Raw genomic sequence first — 18,560 nt, forward strand, 5'->3', positions numbered from 1 at the left:
AGACATAAGACCTTGTTGATGCCACAATCTGCAACTCGTGACCCATCATCAAATACTGTTGCCATGACAACGCATTCAACGCCATGAAAATACGATTACAGTTTTCAGGGGCAAAAGATGCCTCCACTGTAACGAAACTCAACACACACGTCTGGAGTGGGGTCATTTACCATCCTATATACTTCAATGGGATGGGCGTGACTAAACGGCTCAATAGCGCCCCCTTGAATATTTCAAAATTGAACCTCAGCCTTCCCGATTGACATAGAAGAATGAAATTCGGTAGGTTTATGTATCATCTCCAGACGCACAAAAATGCCATTTGGACCCATACCCTAAGTCCAACAGGAAGTCGGCCATCTTGGGAAAAAGCTCAATTTTGGTGAATTTTTTGGTCATTTCCAGGCATCATATTTGAACTAACTAGTCCTAGAGTTTTCATCCCATCCACTTCAAATTCACACAGAGTCATCTTGAGACATTGGAGATGAAAAGTTATCAAAAGCTTTTTTATGACTTCTTCCTGTTGGGCGTGGCCATGAGGCAGGAAGTCCTTATAACTCCTACAGACATTGTCCTGTCTACACCAAATTCATCACGCATGTAGAGGGTCCCGCCCTGAACACATCTATGCATCAATACTGTGTCAAATACACAGCGCCACCTACTGGACACAGGAAGTCAGCCTCATATGACAAACATTATCCGATTTATATGAAATTTACAGGATGTCTTCTCCACATCACACACTGCAACATGACATGTAATTGGTGGGTGATCTCTAGCGCCACCTAGTGGACACATGCAATGTGACTTAGCCCCATCACACTACGTTCATTATGAGCCCGGGTGCCAAGACGTCTACGTGCCCGCTGTGTCTGCCGTGTGACTGCAGCACGCACCGGCATGCGCGTACGGCGCGGTGCGTGGGGGCGCGAGGGCCCGTTCATCACTGCTTGCAGTTTTAATTATTATTTTTCTTCTCCCACAACAACGGCCTTTTTTACCCCCTGAACGTGCTCGAAAAGTCACCAAAGTTTGCACGCAAGCCAGACCTGGCGAAAATTTTGATATTTTATGGTCTGCACAAATGGGCGTGGCAAAATGGCTCTCTAGCGCCACCTGCAAAATCAAGAACATCGAGCCCCTCGCGACAGATTGACATAGAGAAACGAAACTCGGTACACATGTTCATCATGTCAAGACGCACAAAAAAGTCTATGGGTTCCATGACGTCACTCCAACAGGAAGTCGGCCATTTTGAATCAAAATATTGATTTTAATGCAAATTGTGGCATCATATTTGAACAAACTACCCCTAGAGTTTTCATCCCATCCACTTCAAATTCACACAGAGTCATCTTGAGACATTGGAGATGAAAAGTTATCAAAAGCTTTTTCCCACGTCATTCCTGGTTGCCGTGGTGACGCGGCGAATTTCGATGCTTCGCCATGAAATTTCAAACCCTTATAACTTGACTCCACATGGTCTCAGCTTTTCCAAATTTCAGATGCTTGTTCAGTGTCTCGGTCTGAACACATGTACAGTCTCATATTTAGTGACAGTCATAGCGCCACCTACTGGCAACAGGAAGTCACTTGCGTCATTTGTTCATTAATTACTCCCATAATCTTAAGTATTTCCACCTGAAATTGACTCAATTGAGACATAAGACCTTGGTGATGCTATATTCTGCAACTCATGACCCATCATCAAATACTGTTGCCATGACAACGCATTCAACGCCATGAAAATACGATTACAGTTTTCAGAGGCAAAGGATGCCTTTACGGTAACGAAACTCAACACACACGTCTGGAGTGGGTTCATTAAACGTCCTATATACTTCAATGGGATGGGCGTGGCTAAACGGCTCAATAGCGCCCCCTTGAATATTTCAAAATTCAACCTCAGCCTTCCCGATTGACATAGAAGAATGAAATTCGGTAGGTTTATGTATCATCTCCAGACGCACAAAAACGCCATTTGGACCCATACCCTAAGTCCAACAGGAAGTCGGCCATCTTGGGAACAATGCTATATTTTGGTGAGTGTTTTGGTCATTTCCACGCATCATACTTGAACGAACTAGTCCTAGGGATTTCGTCTCATCCACTTCAAATTCACACACAATCATCTTGAGACATTGGAGATGAAAAGTTATCAAAAGCTTTTTCGTCCGTCATTCCTGGTTGCCATGGTGACATGGCGAATTTCGATGTCTCGCCATGAAATTTCAAACCCTCATAACTTGACTCTACATAGTCTGAGCTTTTCCAAATTTAATATGCTTGTTCAGTGTCCCAGTCTGAACACATGTACAGTCTCATATTTAGTGACAGTCATAGCGCCACCTACTGGCAACAGGAAGTCACTTGCTTCATTCTTTCACTAATTACTCTCATAATCTTAAGTATTTACACCTGAAATTGACTCAGCTAAGACATAACGCCAGTTATCAAAATCTTTTTTATGACTTATTCCTGTTGGGCGTGGCTGTGCGGACAATTTCGATGCTTCGCCATGAGGCAGGAAGTCCTTATAACTCCTACAGACATTGTCCTGTCTACACCAAATTCATCATGCATGTAGAGGGTCCCGCCCTGAACACATCTACGTATCAATACTGTGTCAAATACACAGCGCCACCTACTGGACACAGGAAGTCAGCCTCATATGACAAACATTATCCGATTTATATAAAATTTACAGGATGTGTTCTCCACATCATACACTGCAACATGACATATAATTGGTGGGTGATCTCTAGCGCCACCTAGTGGACACATGCAATGTGACTTAGCCCCATCACACAACATTCATTACAAGCCCAGGTGCCAAGACGTCTACGTGCCCGCTGTGTCTGCCGTGTGACTGCAGCATGCACCGACATGCGTGTACGGTGCGGTGCGTGGGGGCGCGAGGGCCCGTTCATCACTGCTTGCAGTTTTAATTACATTTACATTTACATTAATTTTCAGTATTTATCTTCTTTTAACTCACATTTAAAACAGTTTTTAGTGTTTCTGACAGCTGTGATTGATTTATTGAACCATCACAGTTAAAGTTTCTCCACCTTTTCTAGTACAGATGTAATTTACTATCATTTTATCATAATGTGAACACACACATATGAAAAACTACATTCAGTCTCATCAGAATAAACATCAGAAGAAGTTGAAATGTTTATTCTAGTTTTAAACCATTAATAGTTTATAATAAATATTTGATAAAGATTCATGTTGCTTCTAAGTTTTCTCAGTTGTCACTCAAACTCAGTCTTAAAGAAAACTATAATATTTAACATTAACAACAGCAAATGAAACATATTTAAACTCTATCAGGCCCAGTCATGAAATTATTAAATTATAAACTGAATAAAATCCTTCTTTTCATCTGGTTTCAAGTAGAGAGGTTTACTATCTTATCACTATCTTTACTTTATGGCACCATTTCCAAAAACAAGCTAAGATAACCACCGTCTTCTGGAGTGAAGGAACATGTGACTTTAGACTTTAGACACACACACACACACACACACACACACACACACACACACACACACACACACACACACACACACACACACACACACACACACACACACACACACACACACACACACTCATTGGTTTTGGCTCCAAACATGAGATTTGATGACAGTGACTCTGCAAGAATAGAAATAGTAATTCATGATTTATCCACACAACGGTAGAGCGCTTCATGACTTCAAAGTGCCATAAATGACACAAATCTGTTGTCCACAAATCAGCAAAATGACGTCATTATCAAACTAATCATCTGCTCAATATATAAGATATTAACAAGTCATATCTATTGGGATTTATATGAGCCTGAGTGTTTACATCATTATCTAGTGATGTCATCTATGAGGGGGGAAAAACCTCAGCTTTAGTTACGACACCAAATATTTTTATTGGGCGGCCACATTTGGCCCATGAACCACTGTTTGGCTACCACTGCCTAAGACTGCATGTTGGGTTTGAGTCTCAACATGAACAGCTGATGAACTGTAATATATCCTAGAATTTCTGCTGTAAAAGATAATAATATAAGAGACCAAGTACACAGTTATAAAATGACTAAATGAAACAAATATATAATTGCATGCAAATATATAAAAATATAATGTCTGATTTACAGTAACACTGTAGAAAGATGCTGTAAAAACAATAATTAAACCATCATCCAGTAATCAAAGTTTCTGCTTAACTGCTTTATGGGGACAAAACAATAAATGTAGTGGTGACACATAAAATATACAGTAACATTTCTAATAAGGGTTCATAACACATATTTAAGTAAATCACAGTTAATGCATGATGATTTAATGCAGGATGTTCCATGAATTCCTGTTGTTCACCATTAACAAATGATCAAGTAACTATAGATTATATATACATATCACTGTAGACAATAGATTCATTAATGTTAATTCTTTAGATCACTCTCAAACTCCCAACATTACTTTGCCACCAGAAAGCAGGTGAGCAGTGTTTTTAAATAAGATATGAGCTTCATTGTATAAAAAGGGTTAAACACTCAGTATCTCTCTCAGACCGCTCCTCTTCCTGGAATGAATCAACGCTTGATAACTCCTCCCTCTTCTTCCTGCTCTCAAACACAACAAGCTCTGATTGGTCCACATATTTCCTTGTTCCCTCCCCTTCAGATCTACAGTTTGAAGATGGGTGTAACCAACATGTGGTGAGCTGCCAGCCTACATTTACTGAAGCAGCACATGCTGTTTAGATCAGAGCTCAAACTAGTATCACTTCTCAGAAAGTGAAACTCAGACAGTCATTGTTACTGAGAGGTGAAATGGCGCAGCAAGGAGCTCAGCTGGACGGAGCTAAATTCTGCTGTTCCATCTGTTTGGATCTACTGAAGGATCCAGTGACTATTCCCTGTGGACACAGCTACTGCATGAGCTGTATTAACAACTTCTGGGATGAAGAGGATAAGAAGGAAATCTACAGCTGTCCTCAGTGCAGACAGTCCTTCACACCGAGGCCTGTCCTGGTAAAAAACACCATGTTAGCAGATTTAGTGGAGGAGCTGAAGAAGACTGGACTCCAATCTGCTCCTGCTGATCTCTGCTATGCTGGACCTGAAGATGTGGCCTGTGATGTCTGCACTGGGAGGAAGCTGAAAGCCTTCAAGTCCTGTCTGGTCTGTCTGGCATCTTACTGTGAGAAACACCTGCAGCGTCACTATAATGTAGCTCCACTGAAGAAACACAAGCTGGTCGATCCCTCCAAGAAGCTCCAGGAGAACATCTGCTCTCATCATGATGAGGTGATGAAGATATTCTGCCGTACAGATAAGAAGTGTATCTGTTATCTGTGCACTATGGATGAACATAAAGGCCACGACACAGTCCCAGTTAAAGCAGAAAGGACTGAGAGGCAGAGAGAGCTCGAGGTGAGTCGACTAAACATCCAGCAGAGAATCCAGGACAGAGAGAAAGATGTGAAGCTGCTTCAACAGGAGGTGGAGGCCGTCAGTCGTTCTGCTGATAAAGCAGTGGAGGACAGTGAGAAGATCTTCACTGAGCTGATCCGTCTCCTCCAGAAAAGAAGCTCTGATGTGAAGCAGCAGATCAGATCCCAGCAGGAAACTGAAGTGAGTGGAGTCAAAGAGCTTCAGGAGAAGCTGCAGCAGGAGATCACTGAGCTGAAGAGGAAAGACGCTGAACTGAAGCAGCTCTCACACACAGAGGATCACAACCAGTTTCTACACAACTACCCCTCAGTGTCACAACTCAGTGAACCTACAGACTCATCCAGCATCAATATCCGTCCTCTCAGATACTTTGAGGATGTGACAGCAGCTGTGTCAGAGCTCAGAGATAAACTACAGGACATCCTGAAGGAGGAATGGACAAACATCTCACTGACAGTGACTGAAGTGGACGTTTTACTGCCAGGACCAGAGCCCAAGACCAGAGCTGAGTTCTTAAGATATTCACATGAAATCACTCTGGATCCAAACACAACAAACACATGGCTGTTATTATCTGATGGGAACAGAAAAGCAACATACACGAGTAAAAAACAGCCTTATTCTAGTCATCCAGACAGATTCAGTAATTATTGTCAGGTCCTGAGTAGAGAGAGTCTGACTGGACGTTGTTACTGGGAGGTGGAGTGGAGCGGAGGAGGAGTCCGTGTAGCAGTCGCATACAAGAATATCAGCAGAGCAGGAGGCTCAAATGAATGTGGATTTGGATACAATGACAAATCTTGGGCTTTACAGTATTACAATAACAGTTATGAATTCTGGTTCAACAACATTGAAACTCCCGTCTCAGGTCCTGTTTCCTCCAGAGTAGGAGTGTACCTGGATCACAGAGCAGGTATTCTGTCCTTCTACAGCGTCTCTGAAACCATGACTCTCCTCCACAGAGTCCAGACCACATTCACTCAGCCTCTCTATGCTGGAGTTCAGTTTTATTCTAATAATTCTGGAGACACCGTTGAGTTGTGTAAAGTGAAATAGTCAGAAGTCATTTGAGGGACAGTCAGTTATTTAGTCTCTGTCATTGTTGCTGAGAGCTCTTTGCTGAGGTGTTTCTGTGCTGCACAGAGATCAGCTGTCAATCAAGTTTGATGGACAACTTTAACATCTTCTCATCTGTTGTTATGTTATGTAAATATTTGAGTTTCTTTATGTGATGCTCTTTCTTGCTTGTGTGTTTCAGCAGAGAGGCTATCACTGCTCATGATGATTTTCTTCATATATAGAAACACAAACTTGCTTTTCTCAACATGGAAACTGAAACTTTGTGCTCTTGTTTCTTTTCCATCTCATCGGTCTTAACAGAGAAAAATCAGACCTTCCTTTATCAAACATATTTTGCTCTCATGACTTTGTGAATCAGTAAAGAAATGTATTGTTGCATTTACATTCATAGTTATACATGTTGTCCAATGTCACATATAAATCAGGTGTTATTAAGTGTTATAAAACAATAATAATCATGATAATAATCAATAAGTAGATCATTTATTAAGTTGTTGTACATAGCTGACATTATGTGATTGATTGTGTGGTAGAAATGAATCTGAACATGAAATCATTGAACAAGAGTCATTTAACAGACTTTACTGATTGGATGTGTGAACAAACTGAAGCTTTACACAATAAATAAAGTTTAATAATTCAATATTTTCTTCTGTCTTCATTTCAGGATCTCAATCAAAGTACAAAGTTCATGTTTATCAAGTCAGTCTCTGAACTTTCAGCTTTAATCATTAAAACAGCTTCATCACAGAGAAATGAGCAGAGCTTTCTATCACTTGTTGCTTTTAACTAACTCAGATTTTATTTGTACATTCAGTCAATAAAGAGGATTTCTAACACAGGCCTAAAAAAACTGGAAAAATAATTTTAAACATTAAATTTGGTCAAGTTTGGATGTGAAGATGTTTTGTTCAGTCATGATGAAGGTAAAACAACAGCATGTTATTGTCAATTTCAGGTAATTACTTTTATATTTACATTAATTTTCAGTATTTATCTTCTTTTAACTCACATTTAAAACAGTTTTAGTGTTTCTGACAGCTGTGATTGATTTATTGAACCATCACAGTTAAAGTTTCTCCACCTTTTCTAGTACAGATGTAATTTACTATCATTTTATCATAATGTGAACACACACATATGAAAAACTACATTCAGTCTAATCAGTATAAACATCAGAAGAAGAAGTTGAAATGTTTATTTTAGTTTTAAACCATTAATAGTTTATAATAAATATTTGATAAAGATTCATGTTGCTTCTAAGTTTTCTTAGTTGTCACTCAAACTCAGTCTTAAAGAAAACTATAATATTTAACATTAACAACAGCAAATGAAACATATTTAAACTCTATCAGGCCCAGTCATGTAATTATTAAATTATAAAATGAATAAAATCCTTCTTTTCATCTGGTTTCAAGTAGAGAGGTTTACTATCTTATCACTATCTTTACTTTATGGCACCATTTCCAAAAACAAGCTAAGATAACCACCGTCTTCTGGAGTGAAGGAACATGTGACTTTAGAGTTTAGACACACACACACACACACACACAGACAGACACAGACACACACACACACACACACATACACACACCAGCTTGCATTTGAGCATTTAGAGTGTCAATATAATTCATATGTATATATATATATAGAGAGAGTATCAATACTAGCGTGGCCGCTACCTCATTTAACTGCAAAACAGACAGACAGGTAGAATTAGCCAATCACAAAAAGGTAACTCAGTTTCTGCCCAGCGACAGATTGCTAAGGGCAGTGAAGGCCCTACGGTTGCTAAGGGGCAGCTAAGGCCCTACGGTTGCTACGGCGATTTGAGAATGTGCTTGGAAAATATTCTCAAAATTCTGAAGTATTTGGCTTCTGACAAGGTCCCGAACAATTGCAAACTGTGAGAAAACCGTAACTCCTGTCCAAAAACCGAAAACACCGTGAGAGACACAGAAGCCGGCAGATTCTGACAGTGTTTATTTTATTCAGATATTCCTTAAAATGAGCGAGTAAGCTCAGTGTGAACACAGAGTGAGATTCTTTTGAAAAAAGAAGACGATTACATTAGGGTCAATGGGGAGCGAGACAGGGATTTCTACCGTCTCAACCCACCCGTTTAAATTTTGTGCAGACCACGCCTGTCAACGTCACATTTTATGAGTCCCAACAACTATGTCTACATTTTGACAAAAAAATATTTGTCTCCTTTTCACGGTTTGGCCGTGAGCTCGAGTTAAAAATAAAAATGAAGGTTATTTTTTACTGCTTCTCACACTCTAGCTAACTGCCGCTTCCACTCTAACTTTGAAGAAAAAGTGATTTCCACTCCTCGTTTGACTGCTCATAGTTTGAAAAGTTTACATTTTATGTAAAAACTGTTTTGTATTTTTCGAGAGAGCACAAATTTTTCTCCGTTTCAAAGTTTGAATCACGTTTCTATCTGCAAGTATGAGAGAGCTAGGTGACTCTGAAAAATGGTGTAAAAAGGTGAAAATTTGTACGTTTTTCAAAAAAATTCCCATTCATTTCCAATGGAGAAATCTCCCGTTTTTTTGGGAATAACTTTGGTAAAAATTGGAATTTCAACACCAAAAGTCATAGCCCCTCTTGCCCCGAGGCACTAATTCATGATTTATCCACACAACGGTAGAGCGCTTCATGACTTCAAAGTGCCATAAATGACACAAACCTGTTGTCCACAAATCAGCAAAATGACGTCATTATCAAACTAATCATCTGCTCAATATATAAGATATTAACAAGTCATATCTATTGGGATTTATATGAGCCTGAGTGATTACATCATTAACTAGTGATGTCATCTATGAGGGGGGGAAAACCTCAGCTTTAGTTACAATGCCAAATATCTTTATTGGGTGGCCACATTTGGTCCATGAACCACTATTTGGCTACCACTGCCTAAGACTGCATGTTGGGTTTGAGTCTCAACATGAACAGCTGATGAACTGTAATATATCCTAGAATTGCTGCTGTAAAAGATATTAATATAAGAAGAGAATAGTTTTATTTTCTGGTGTTTTATTCAGATTTTTAGTCCTGTTTCAACTTTGATTTGAATCTTATTTAGACTGTTTCCTTCACGTCTGCTGCATTGACCCGCTTTCTCTTCATGGATCAATAAAGTTCATTTTATGGTATCTTATGTTAGATCTGACTGAGTATCAGCCGTGTTGTGAGTACTGTGTGTTTATGTCGGGCTAAGTGTGGTCTGATCTGTGTTGTAAAGGCGTGTTGGGACGGATCAGACGAGCTGAACCTGTTTCCTCAGATGCCGGACTGTCAGGAGGTTCAGGGCTTGGATGGCTGCCTTTTAATGAAAGCTGACTAAAGTAGTTTTCTGACTGTGTTTTTATCTGTGAACCTGAATCTGTTACAGCTACAGGAAGTTTCTGTGAAGCTTTATGTGAATGACAAGATGAACAAATGTCTTTAAACCAAAATCAACCAGCTCTGCAGCAACAGACTGTTTTATAGGCTGATATTTATTCTGATGTCACTGTGATTAATGGAATAAATACTTCTGTCATCCTGCAATGATCATGAACAATGGAGAAGTGCTGAGTTGGAAATATATTCCACTGTTAAGCATTAAAATAAATAATTATAAAAATTTGTATCGCACCATTCACAACAAATGTTACGAAAAGTTTCACGTAGCATATAAATACAATAAAATAAAAGGCAAAATGAGAAGAAACAAGAAATAACATCACTCAGAGACCAAGTACACAGTTATAAAATGACTAAATGAAACAAATATATAATTGCAGGCAAATATATAAAAATATAATGTCTCATTTACAATAACACTATAGAGAGATGCTGTAAAAACAATTATTAAACTATCATCCAGTAATCAAAGTTTCTGCTTAACTGCTTTATGGGGACAGAACAATAAATGTAGTGGTGACACATAAAATATACAGTAACATTTCTAATAAGGGTTCATAACACATATTTAAGTAAATCACAGTTAATGCATGATGATTTAATGCAGGATGTTCCATGAATTCCTGTTGTTCACCATTAAAAATGATCAAGTAACTATAGATTATATATACATATCAGTGTAGACAATAGATTCATTAATGTTAATTCTTTAGATCACTCTCAAACTCCCAACATTACTTTGCCACCAGAAAGCAGGTGAGCAGTGTTTTTAAATAAGATATGAGCTTCATTGTATAAAAAGGGTTAAACACTCAGTATCTCTCTCAGACCGCTCCTCTTCCTGGAATGAATCAACGCTTGATAACTCCTCCCTCTTCTTCCTGCTCTCAAACACAACACGCTCTGATTGGTCCACATATTTCCTTGTTCCCTCCCCTTCAGATCTACAGTTTGAAGATGGGTGTAACCAACATGTGGTGAGCTGCCAGCCTACATTTACTGAAGCAGCACATGCTGTTTAGACCAGAGCTCAAACTAGTTTCACTTCTCAGAAAGTGAAACTCAGACAGTCATTGTTACTGAGAGGTGAAATGGCGCAGCAAGGAGCTCAGCTGGACGGAGATAAATTCTGCTGTTCCATCTGTTTGGATCTACTGAAGGATCCGGTGACTATTCCCTGTGGACACAGCTACTGCATGAGCTGTATTAACAACTTCTGGGATGAAGAGGATAAGAAGGAAATCTACAGCTGTCCTCAGTGCAGAGAGGCCTTCACACCGAGGCCTGTCCTGGTAAAAAACACCATGTTAGCAGATTTAGTGGAGGAGCTGAAGAAGACTGGACTCCAAGCTGCTGCTGCTGATCTCTGCTATGCTGGACCTGAAGATGTGGCCTGTGATGTCTGCACTGGGAGGAAGCTGAAAGCCTTCAAGTCCTGTTTGACTTGTCCAGCATCTTACTGTGAGAATCACCTCCAGCTTCACTATAATGTAGCTCCACTGAAGAAACACAAGCTGGTCGACCCCTCCAAGAAGCTCCAGGAGAACATCTGCTCTCGTCACGATGAGGTGATGAAGATATTCTGCCGTACAGATAAGAAGTGTATCTGTTATCTGTGCACTATGGATGATCATAAAGGCCACGACACAGTCCCAGCTGCAGCAGAAAGGACTGAGAGGCAGAGAGAGCTCGAGGTGAGTCGACTAAACATCCAGCAGAGAATCCAGGACAGAGAGAAAGATGTGAAGCTGCTTCAACAGGAGGTGGAGGCCGTCAGTCGCTCTGCTGATAAAGCAGTGGAGGACAGTGAGAAGATCTTCACTCAGCTGATCCGTCTCCTCCAGAAAAGAAGCTCTGATGTGAAGCAGCAGATCAGATCCCAGCAGGAAACTGAAGTGAGTGGAGTCAAAGAGCTTCAGGAGAAGCTGCAGCAGGAGATCACTGAGCTGAAGAGGAAAGACGCTGAACTGAAGCAGCTCTCACACACAGAGGATCACAACCAGTTTCTACACAACTACCCCTCAGTGTCACAACTCAGTGAACCTACAGACTCATCCAGCATCAATATCCGTCCTCTGAGATACTTTGAGGATGTGACAGCAGCTGTGTCAGAGCTCAGAGATAAACTACAGGACATCCTGAAGGAGGAATGGACAAACATCTCACTGGCAGTGACTGAAGTGGACGTTTTACTGTCAGAATCAAAATCAGAGCCCAAGACCAGAGCTGGATTCTTGAGATATTCACATGAAATCACTCTGGATCCAAACACAGCAAACACATATCTGTTATTATCTGATGGGAACAGAAAAGCAACATACATGAGTCAACAACAGTCTTATTCTAGTCATCCAGACAGATTCACTAGTTATCAGGTCCTGAGTAGAGAGAGTCTGACTGGACGTTGTTACTGGGAGGTGGAGAGAAGCGGGACAGGAGTTCGTGTATCAGTCGCATACAAGAATATCAGCAGAGCAGGAAGTTCAAATGATTGTATATTTGGACGCAATGACAAATCTTGGGCTTTATATTATAACAATAACAAATATGAATTCTGGTTCAACAACATTAAAACTCCCGTCTCAGGTCCTGTTTCCTCCAGAGTCGGAGTGTACCTGGATCACAGAGCAGGTATTCTGTCCTTCTACAGCGTCTCTGAAACCATGACTCTCCTCCACAGAGTCCAGACCACATTCACTCAGCCTCTCTATGCTGGAGTTTCGGCTTGTTATGCTTATGGAAACACAGCTGAGTTGTGTAAAGTGAAATAGTCAGAAGTCATTTGAGGGACAGTCAGTTATTTAGTCTCTGTCATTGTTGCTGAGAGCTCTTTGCTGAGGTGTTTCTGTGCTGCACAGAGATCATCTGTCAATCAAGTTTGATGGACAACTTTAACATCTTCTCATCTGTTGTTATGTTATGTAAATATTTGAGTTTCTTTATGTGATGCTCTTTCTTGCTTGTGTGTTTCAGCAGAGAGGCTATCACTGCTCATGATGATTTTCTTCATATATAGAAACACAAACTTGCTTTTCTCAACATGGAAACTGAAACTTTGTGCTCTTGTTTCTTTTCCATCTCATCGGTCTTAACAGAGAAAAATCAGACCTTCCTTTATCAAACATATTTTGCTCTCATGACTTTGTGAATCAGTAAAGAAATGTATTGTTGCATTTACATTCATAGTTATACACGTTGTCCAATGTCACATATAAATCAGGTGTTATTAAGTGTTATAAAACAATAATAATCATGATACTAATCAATAAGTAGATCATTTATGAAGTTGTTGTACATAGCTGACATTCTGTGATTGATTGTGTGGTTGAAATGAATCTGAACATGAAATCATTGAACAAGAGTCATTTAACAGACTTTACTGATTGGATGTGTGAACAAACTGAAGCTTTACACAATAAATAAAGTTTAATCATTCAATATTTTCTTCTGTCTTCATTTCAGGATCTCATTCAAAGTGCAAAGTTCATGTTTGTCAGTCAGTCTCTGAACTTTCAGCTTTAATCATTAAAACAGCTTCATCACAGAGAAATGAGCAGAGCTTTCTATCACTTGTTGCTTTTAACTAACTCAGATTTTATTTGTACATTCAGTCAATAAAGAGGATTTCTAACACAGGCCTAAAAAAACTGGAAAAATAGTTTTAAACATTAAATTTGGTCAAGTTTGGATGTGAAGATGTTTTGTTCAGTCATGATGAAGGTAAAACAACAGCATGTTATTGTCAATTTCAGGTAATTACTTTTATATTTACATTAATTTTCAGTATTTATCTTCTTTTAACTCACATTTAAAACAGTTTTTAGTGTTTCTGACAGCTGTGATTGATTTATCGAACCATCACAGTTAAAGTTTCTCCACCTTTTCTAGTACAGATGTACTTTACTATCATTTTATCATAATGTGAACACACACATATGAAAAACTACATTCAGTCTAATCAGAATAAACATCAGAAGAAGTTGAAATGTTTATTCTAGTTTTAAACCATTAATAGTTTATAATAAATATTTGATAAAGATTCATGTTGCTTCTAAGTTTTCTTAGTTGTCACTCAAACTCAGTCTTAAAGAAAACTATAATATTTAACATTAACAACAGCAAATGAAACATATTTAATCTCTATCAGGCCCAGTCATGAAATTATTAAATTATAAACTGAATAAAATCCTTCTTTTCATCTGGTTTCAAGTAGAGAGGTTTACTATCTTATCACTGTCTTTACTTTATGGCACCATTTCCAAAAACAAGCTAAGATAACCACCGTCTTCTGGAGTGAAGGAACATGTGACTTTAGACTTTAAACACACACACACACACACACACACACACACACACACACACACACACACACAGACAGACACAGACACACACACACACACACACATACACACACCAGCCTGCATTTGAGCATTTAGAGTGTCAATATAATTCCTATGTATATATATAGAGAGAGTATCAATAGTAGCGTGGCCGCTACCTCATTTAACTGGCAAAACACACAGACAGGTAGAATTAGCCAATCACAAAAAGGTAGCTCAGTTTCTGCCCAGCGACAGGTTGCTAAGGGCAGTGAAGGCCCTACGGTTGCTAAGGGGCAGCTAAGGCCCTACGGTTGCTACGGCGATTTGAGAATGTGCTTGGAAAATATTCTCAAAATTCTGAAGTATTTGGCTTCTGACAAGGTCCTGAACAATTGCAAACTGTGAGAAAACCGTAACTCTTGTCCAAAAACCGAAAACACTGTGAGAGACACAGAAGCCGGCAGATTCTGACAGTGTTTATTTTATTCAGATATTCTTTAAAATGAGCGAGTAAGCTCAGTGCGAATAGAGACTGAGAATCTTTTCTTTTAAATAGACGATTACATTAAGGTCAGTGGGGAGTGAGACAGGGATTGCCGCCAGTCTCGGCCCCCCCGTTTAAATTTTGTGCAGACCCTGCCTGTCAAAGTCACATTTTATGAATCCCAACACCTATGTCTACATTTTGACAAAACATTATTTGTCTCCTTTTCACGGTTTGGCCGTGAGCTCGAGTTAAAAATGAAAATGAAGGTTATTTTTTACTGCTTCTCACACTCTAGCTAACTGACGCTTCCACTCTAACTTTGAAGAAGAAGTGATTTCCACTCCTCGTTTGACTGCTCATAGTTTGAAAAGTTTATATTTTATGTAAAAACAGTTTGGTATTTCTCAAGAGAGCACAAGTTTTCCTCTTTTTTAAAGTTTGAATCACGTTTCTACCTGCAAGTATGAGAGAGCTAGGTGACTCTGAAAAAAGGTGTAAAAAGGTGAAAATTTGTATGTTTTTCAAAAAATTCCCGTTCATTTCCAATGGAGAAATCTCCCTTTTTTTGGGGAATAACTTTGGGAAAAATTGGAATTTCAACACCAAAAGTCATAGCACGTCTTGCCCCGAGGCACTAATTCATGATTTATCCACACAACGGTAGAGCGCTTCATGACTTCAAAGTGCCATAAATGACACAAATCTGTTTTCCACAAATCAGCAAAATGACGTCATTATCAAACTAATCACCTGCTCAATATATAAGATATTAACAAGTCATATCTATTGGGATTAATATGAGCCTGAGTGTTTACATCATTGTCTAGTGATGTCATCTATGAGGGGGGAAAACCTCAGCTTTAGTTACGACGCCAAATATCTTTATTAGGCGACCACATTTGGTCCATGAACCACTGTTTGGCTACCACTGCCTAAGACTGCATGTTGGGTTTGAGTCTCAACATAAACAGCTGATGAACTGTAATATATCCTAGAATTGCTGCTGTAAAAGATATTAATATAAGAAGAGAATAGTTTTATTTTCTGGTGTTTTATTCAGATTTTTCGTCCGGTTTCAACTTTGATTTGAATCTTATTTAGACTCTTTCCTTCACGTCTGCTGCATTGACCCACTTTCTCTTCATGGATCAATAAAGTTCATTTTATGGTATCTTATGGTAGATATGACTGAGTATCAGCCGTGCTGTGAGTGCTGTGTGTTTATGGGCTACGTGTCGTCTGATCTGTTATAAAGGCGTGTTGGGACGGATCAGACGAGCTGAACCTGTTTCCTCAGATGCCGGACTGTCAGGAGGTTCAGGGCTTGGATGGCTGCCTTTTAATGAAAGCTGACTAAAGTAGTTTTCTGACTGTGTTTTTATCTGTGAACCTGAATCTGTTACAGCTACAGGAAGTTTCTGTGAAGCTTTATGTGAATGACAAGATGAACAAATGTCTTTAAACCAAAATCAACCAGCTCTGCAGCAACAGACTGTTTTATAGGCTGATATTTATTCTGATGTCACTGTGATTAATGGAATAAATACTTCTATGGATCACTCTCAAACTCCCAACATTACTTTGCCACCAGAAAGCAGGTGAGCAGTGTTTTTAAATAAGATATGAGCTTCATTGTATAAAAAGGGTTAAACACTCAGTATCTCTCTCAGACCGCTCCTCTTCCTGGAATGAATCAACGCTTGATAACTCCTCCCTCTTCTTCCTGCTCTCAAACACAACAAGCTCTGATTGGTCCACATATTTCCTTGTTCTCTCCCCTTCAGATCTACAGTTTGAAGATGGGTGTAACCAACATGTGGAGAGCTGCCAGCCTACATTTACTGAAGCAGCACATGCTGTTTAGACCAGAGTTCAAAGTAGTATCACTTCTCAGAAGGTGAAACTCAGACAGTCATTGTTACTGAGAGGTGAAATGGCGCAGCAAGGACCTCAGCTGGACGGAGCTAAATTCTGCTGTTCCATCTGTTTGGATCTACTGAAGGATCCGGTGACTATTCCCTGTGGACACAGCTACTGCATGAGCTGTATTAGCAACTTCTGGGATGAAGAGGATAAGAAGGAAATCTACAGCTGTCCTCAGTGCAGACAGACCTTCACACCGAGGCCTGTCCTGGTAAAAAGCACCATGTTAGCAGATATAGTGGAGGAGCTGAAGAAGACTGGACTCCAAGCTGCTGCTGCTGATCTCTGCTATGCTGGACCTGAAGATGTGGCCTGTGATGTCTGCACTGGGAGGAAGCTGAAAGCCTTCAAGTCCTGTTTAACTTGTCCAGCATCTTACTGTGAGAAACACCTCCAGCCTCATTATGATGCAGCTCCACTAAAGAAACACAAGCTGGTGGACCCCTCCAAGAATCTCCAGGAAAACATCTGCTCTCGTCATGATAAGGTGATGGAGATATTCTGTCGTACTGATGAGCAGATTATCTGTTATTTCTGCTCTGTGGATGAACATAAAGGTCATGACACAGTCCCAGCTGCAGCAGAAAGGACTGAGAGGCAGAGAGAGCTCGAGGTGAGTCAACTAAACATCCAGCAGAGAATCCAGGACAGAGAGAAAGATGTGAAGCTGCTTCAACAGGAGGTGGAGGCTGTCAGTCGCTCTGCTGATAAAGCAGTGGAGGACAGTGAGAAGATCTTCACTGAGCTGATCCATCTCCTCCAGAAAAGAAGCTCTGATGTGAAGCAGCAGATCAGATCCCAGCAGGAAACTGAAGTGAGTCGAGCCAAAGAGCTTCAGGAGAAGCTGCAGCAGGAGCTCACTGAGCTGAAGAGGAAAGACGCTGAACTGAAGCAGCTCTCACACACAGAGGATCACAACCAGTTTCTACACAACTACCCCTCAGTGTCACAACTCAGTGAACCTACAGACTCATCCAGCATCAATATCCGTCCTCTCAGATACTTTGAGGATGTGACAGCAGCTGTGTCAGAGCTCAGAGATAAACTACAGGACATCCTGAAGGAGAAATGGACAAACATCTCACTGACAGTGACTGAAGTTGACGTTTTACTGTCAGAACCAGAACCAGAACCAGAACCCAAGACCAGAGCTGAGTTCTTAAAATATTCACGTGAAATCACTTTGGATCCAAACACAGCACACACAGAGCTGTTATTATCTGATGGGAACAGAAAAGCAACACTAACAAAACAACAACAGTCTTATTCTAGTCATCCAGACAGATTCACTGGATGGCAGCAGGTCCTGAGTAGAGAGAGTCTGACTAGACGTTGTTACTGGGAGGTGGAGTGCATCGGGACAGCAGTTCGTGTAGCAGTCGCATACAAGAATATCAGCAGAGCAGGAGGCTCAAATGAAAGTAGATTTGGATACAATGACAAATCTTGGATGTTATATTTTTACAATAACAAATATGAATTCTGGTTCAACAACATCACAACTCCCGTCTCAGGTCCTGGTTCCTCCAGAGTCGGAGTGTACCTGGATCACAGAGCAGGTATTCTGTCCTTCTACAGCGTCTCTGAAACCATGACTCTCCTCCACAGAGTCCAGACCACATTCACTCAGCCTCTCTATGCTGGAGTTAGGTTTCACTGTAATAATTATGGAGACACAGCTGAGTTGTGTAAAGTGAAATAGTCAGAAGTCATTTGAGGGACAGTCAGTTATTTAGTCTCTGTCATTGTTGCTGAGAGCTCTTTGCTGAGGTGTTTCTGTGCTGCACAGAGATCAGCTGTCAATCAAGTTTGATGAACAACTTTAACATCTTCTCATCTGTTGTTATGTTATGTAAATATTTGA

General features: G+C 40.0%; 3 protein-coding genes across 3 annotated transcripts; all 3 read left to right on the forward strand.

Moving 5' to 3' along the window:
* Positions 1 to 4,774: 4,774 nt before the first annotated feature.
* On the forward strand, positions 4,775 to 6,523 carry LOC128368640 (tripartite motif-containing protein 16-like). The gene has a single exon (XM_053329493.1). It carries the CDS (start codon positions 4,844 to 4,846, stop codon positions 6,521 to 6,523), a length of 1,680 nt encoding a protein of 559 aa, XP_053185468.1. The 5' UTR covers positions 4,775 to 4,843.
* Positions 6,524 to 11,055: 4,532 nt separating this feature from the next.
* On the forward strand, positions 11,056 to 12,735 carry LOC128368641 (tripartite motif-containing protein 16-like). The gene has a single exon (XM_053329494.1). It carries the CDS (start codon positions 11,056 to 11,058, stop codon positions 12,733 to 12,735), a length of 1,680 nt encoding a protein of 559 aa, XP_053185469.1.
* Positions 12,736 to 16,706: 3,971 nt separating this feature from the next.
* Positions 16,707 to 18,398, forward strand: LOC128368631 (tripartite motif-containing protein 16-like). The gene has a single exon (XM_053329484.1). The coding sequence runs from the start codon at positions 16,707 to 16,709 to the stop codon at positions 18,396 to 18,398; it is 1,692 nt and encodes a 563-aa protein (XP_053185459.1).
* Positions 18,399 to 18,560: the final 162 nt, after the last annotated feature.

The sequence above is a fragment of the Scomber japonicus genome, chromosome 12 (genome assembly GCF_027409825.1).
Source record: "Scomber japonicus isolate fScoJap1 chromosome 12, fScoJap1.pri, whole genome shotgun sequence".
In the NCBI taxonomy this organism is placed as follows: Eukaryota; Metazoa; Chordata; class Actinopteri; order Scombriformes; family Scombridae; genus Scomber; species Scomber japonicus.

Bases quoted from the DNA above. Each gene is read 5' to 3' on its own strand.
- LOC128368640 (XM_053329493.1), top strand. From the start codon at position 4,844: ATGGCGCAGCAAGGAGCTCAGCTGGACGGAGCTAAATTCTGCTGTTCC.
- LOC128368631 (XM_053329484.1), top strand. From the start codon at position 16,707: ATGGCGCAGCAAGGACCTCAGCTGGACGGAGCTAAATTCTGCTGTTCC.
- LOC128368641 (XM_053329494.1), top strand. From the start codon at position 11,056: ATGGCGCAGCAAGGAGCTCAGCTGGACGGAGATAAATTCTGCTGTTCC.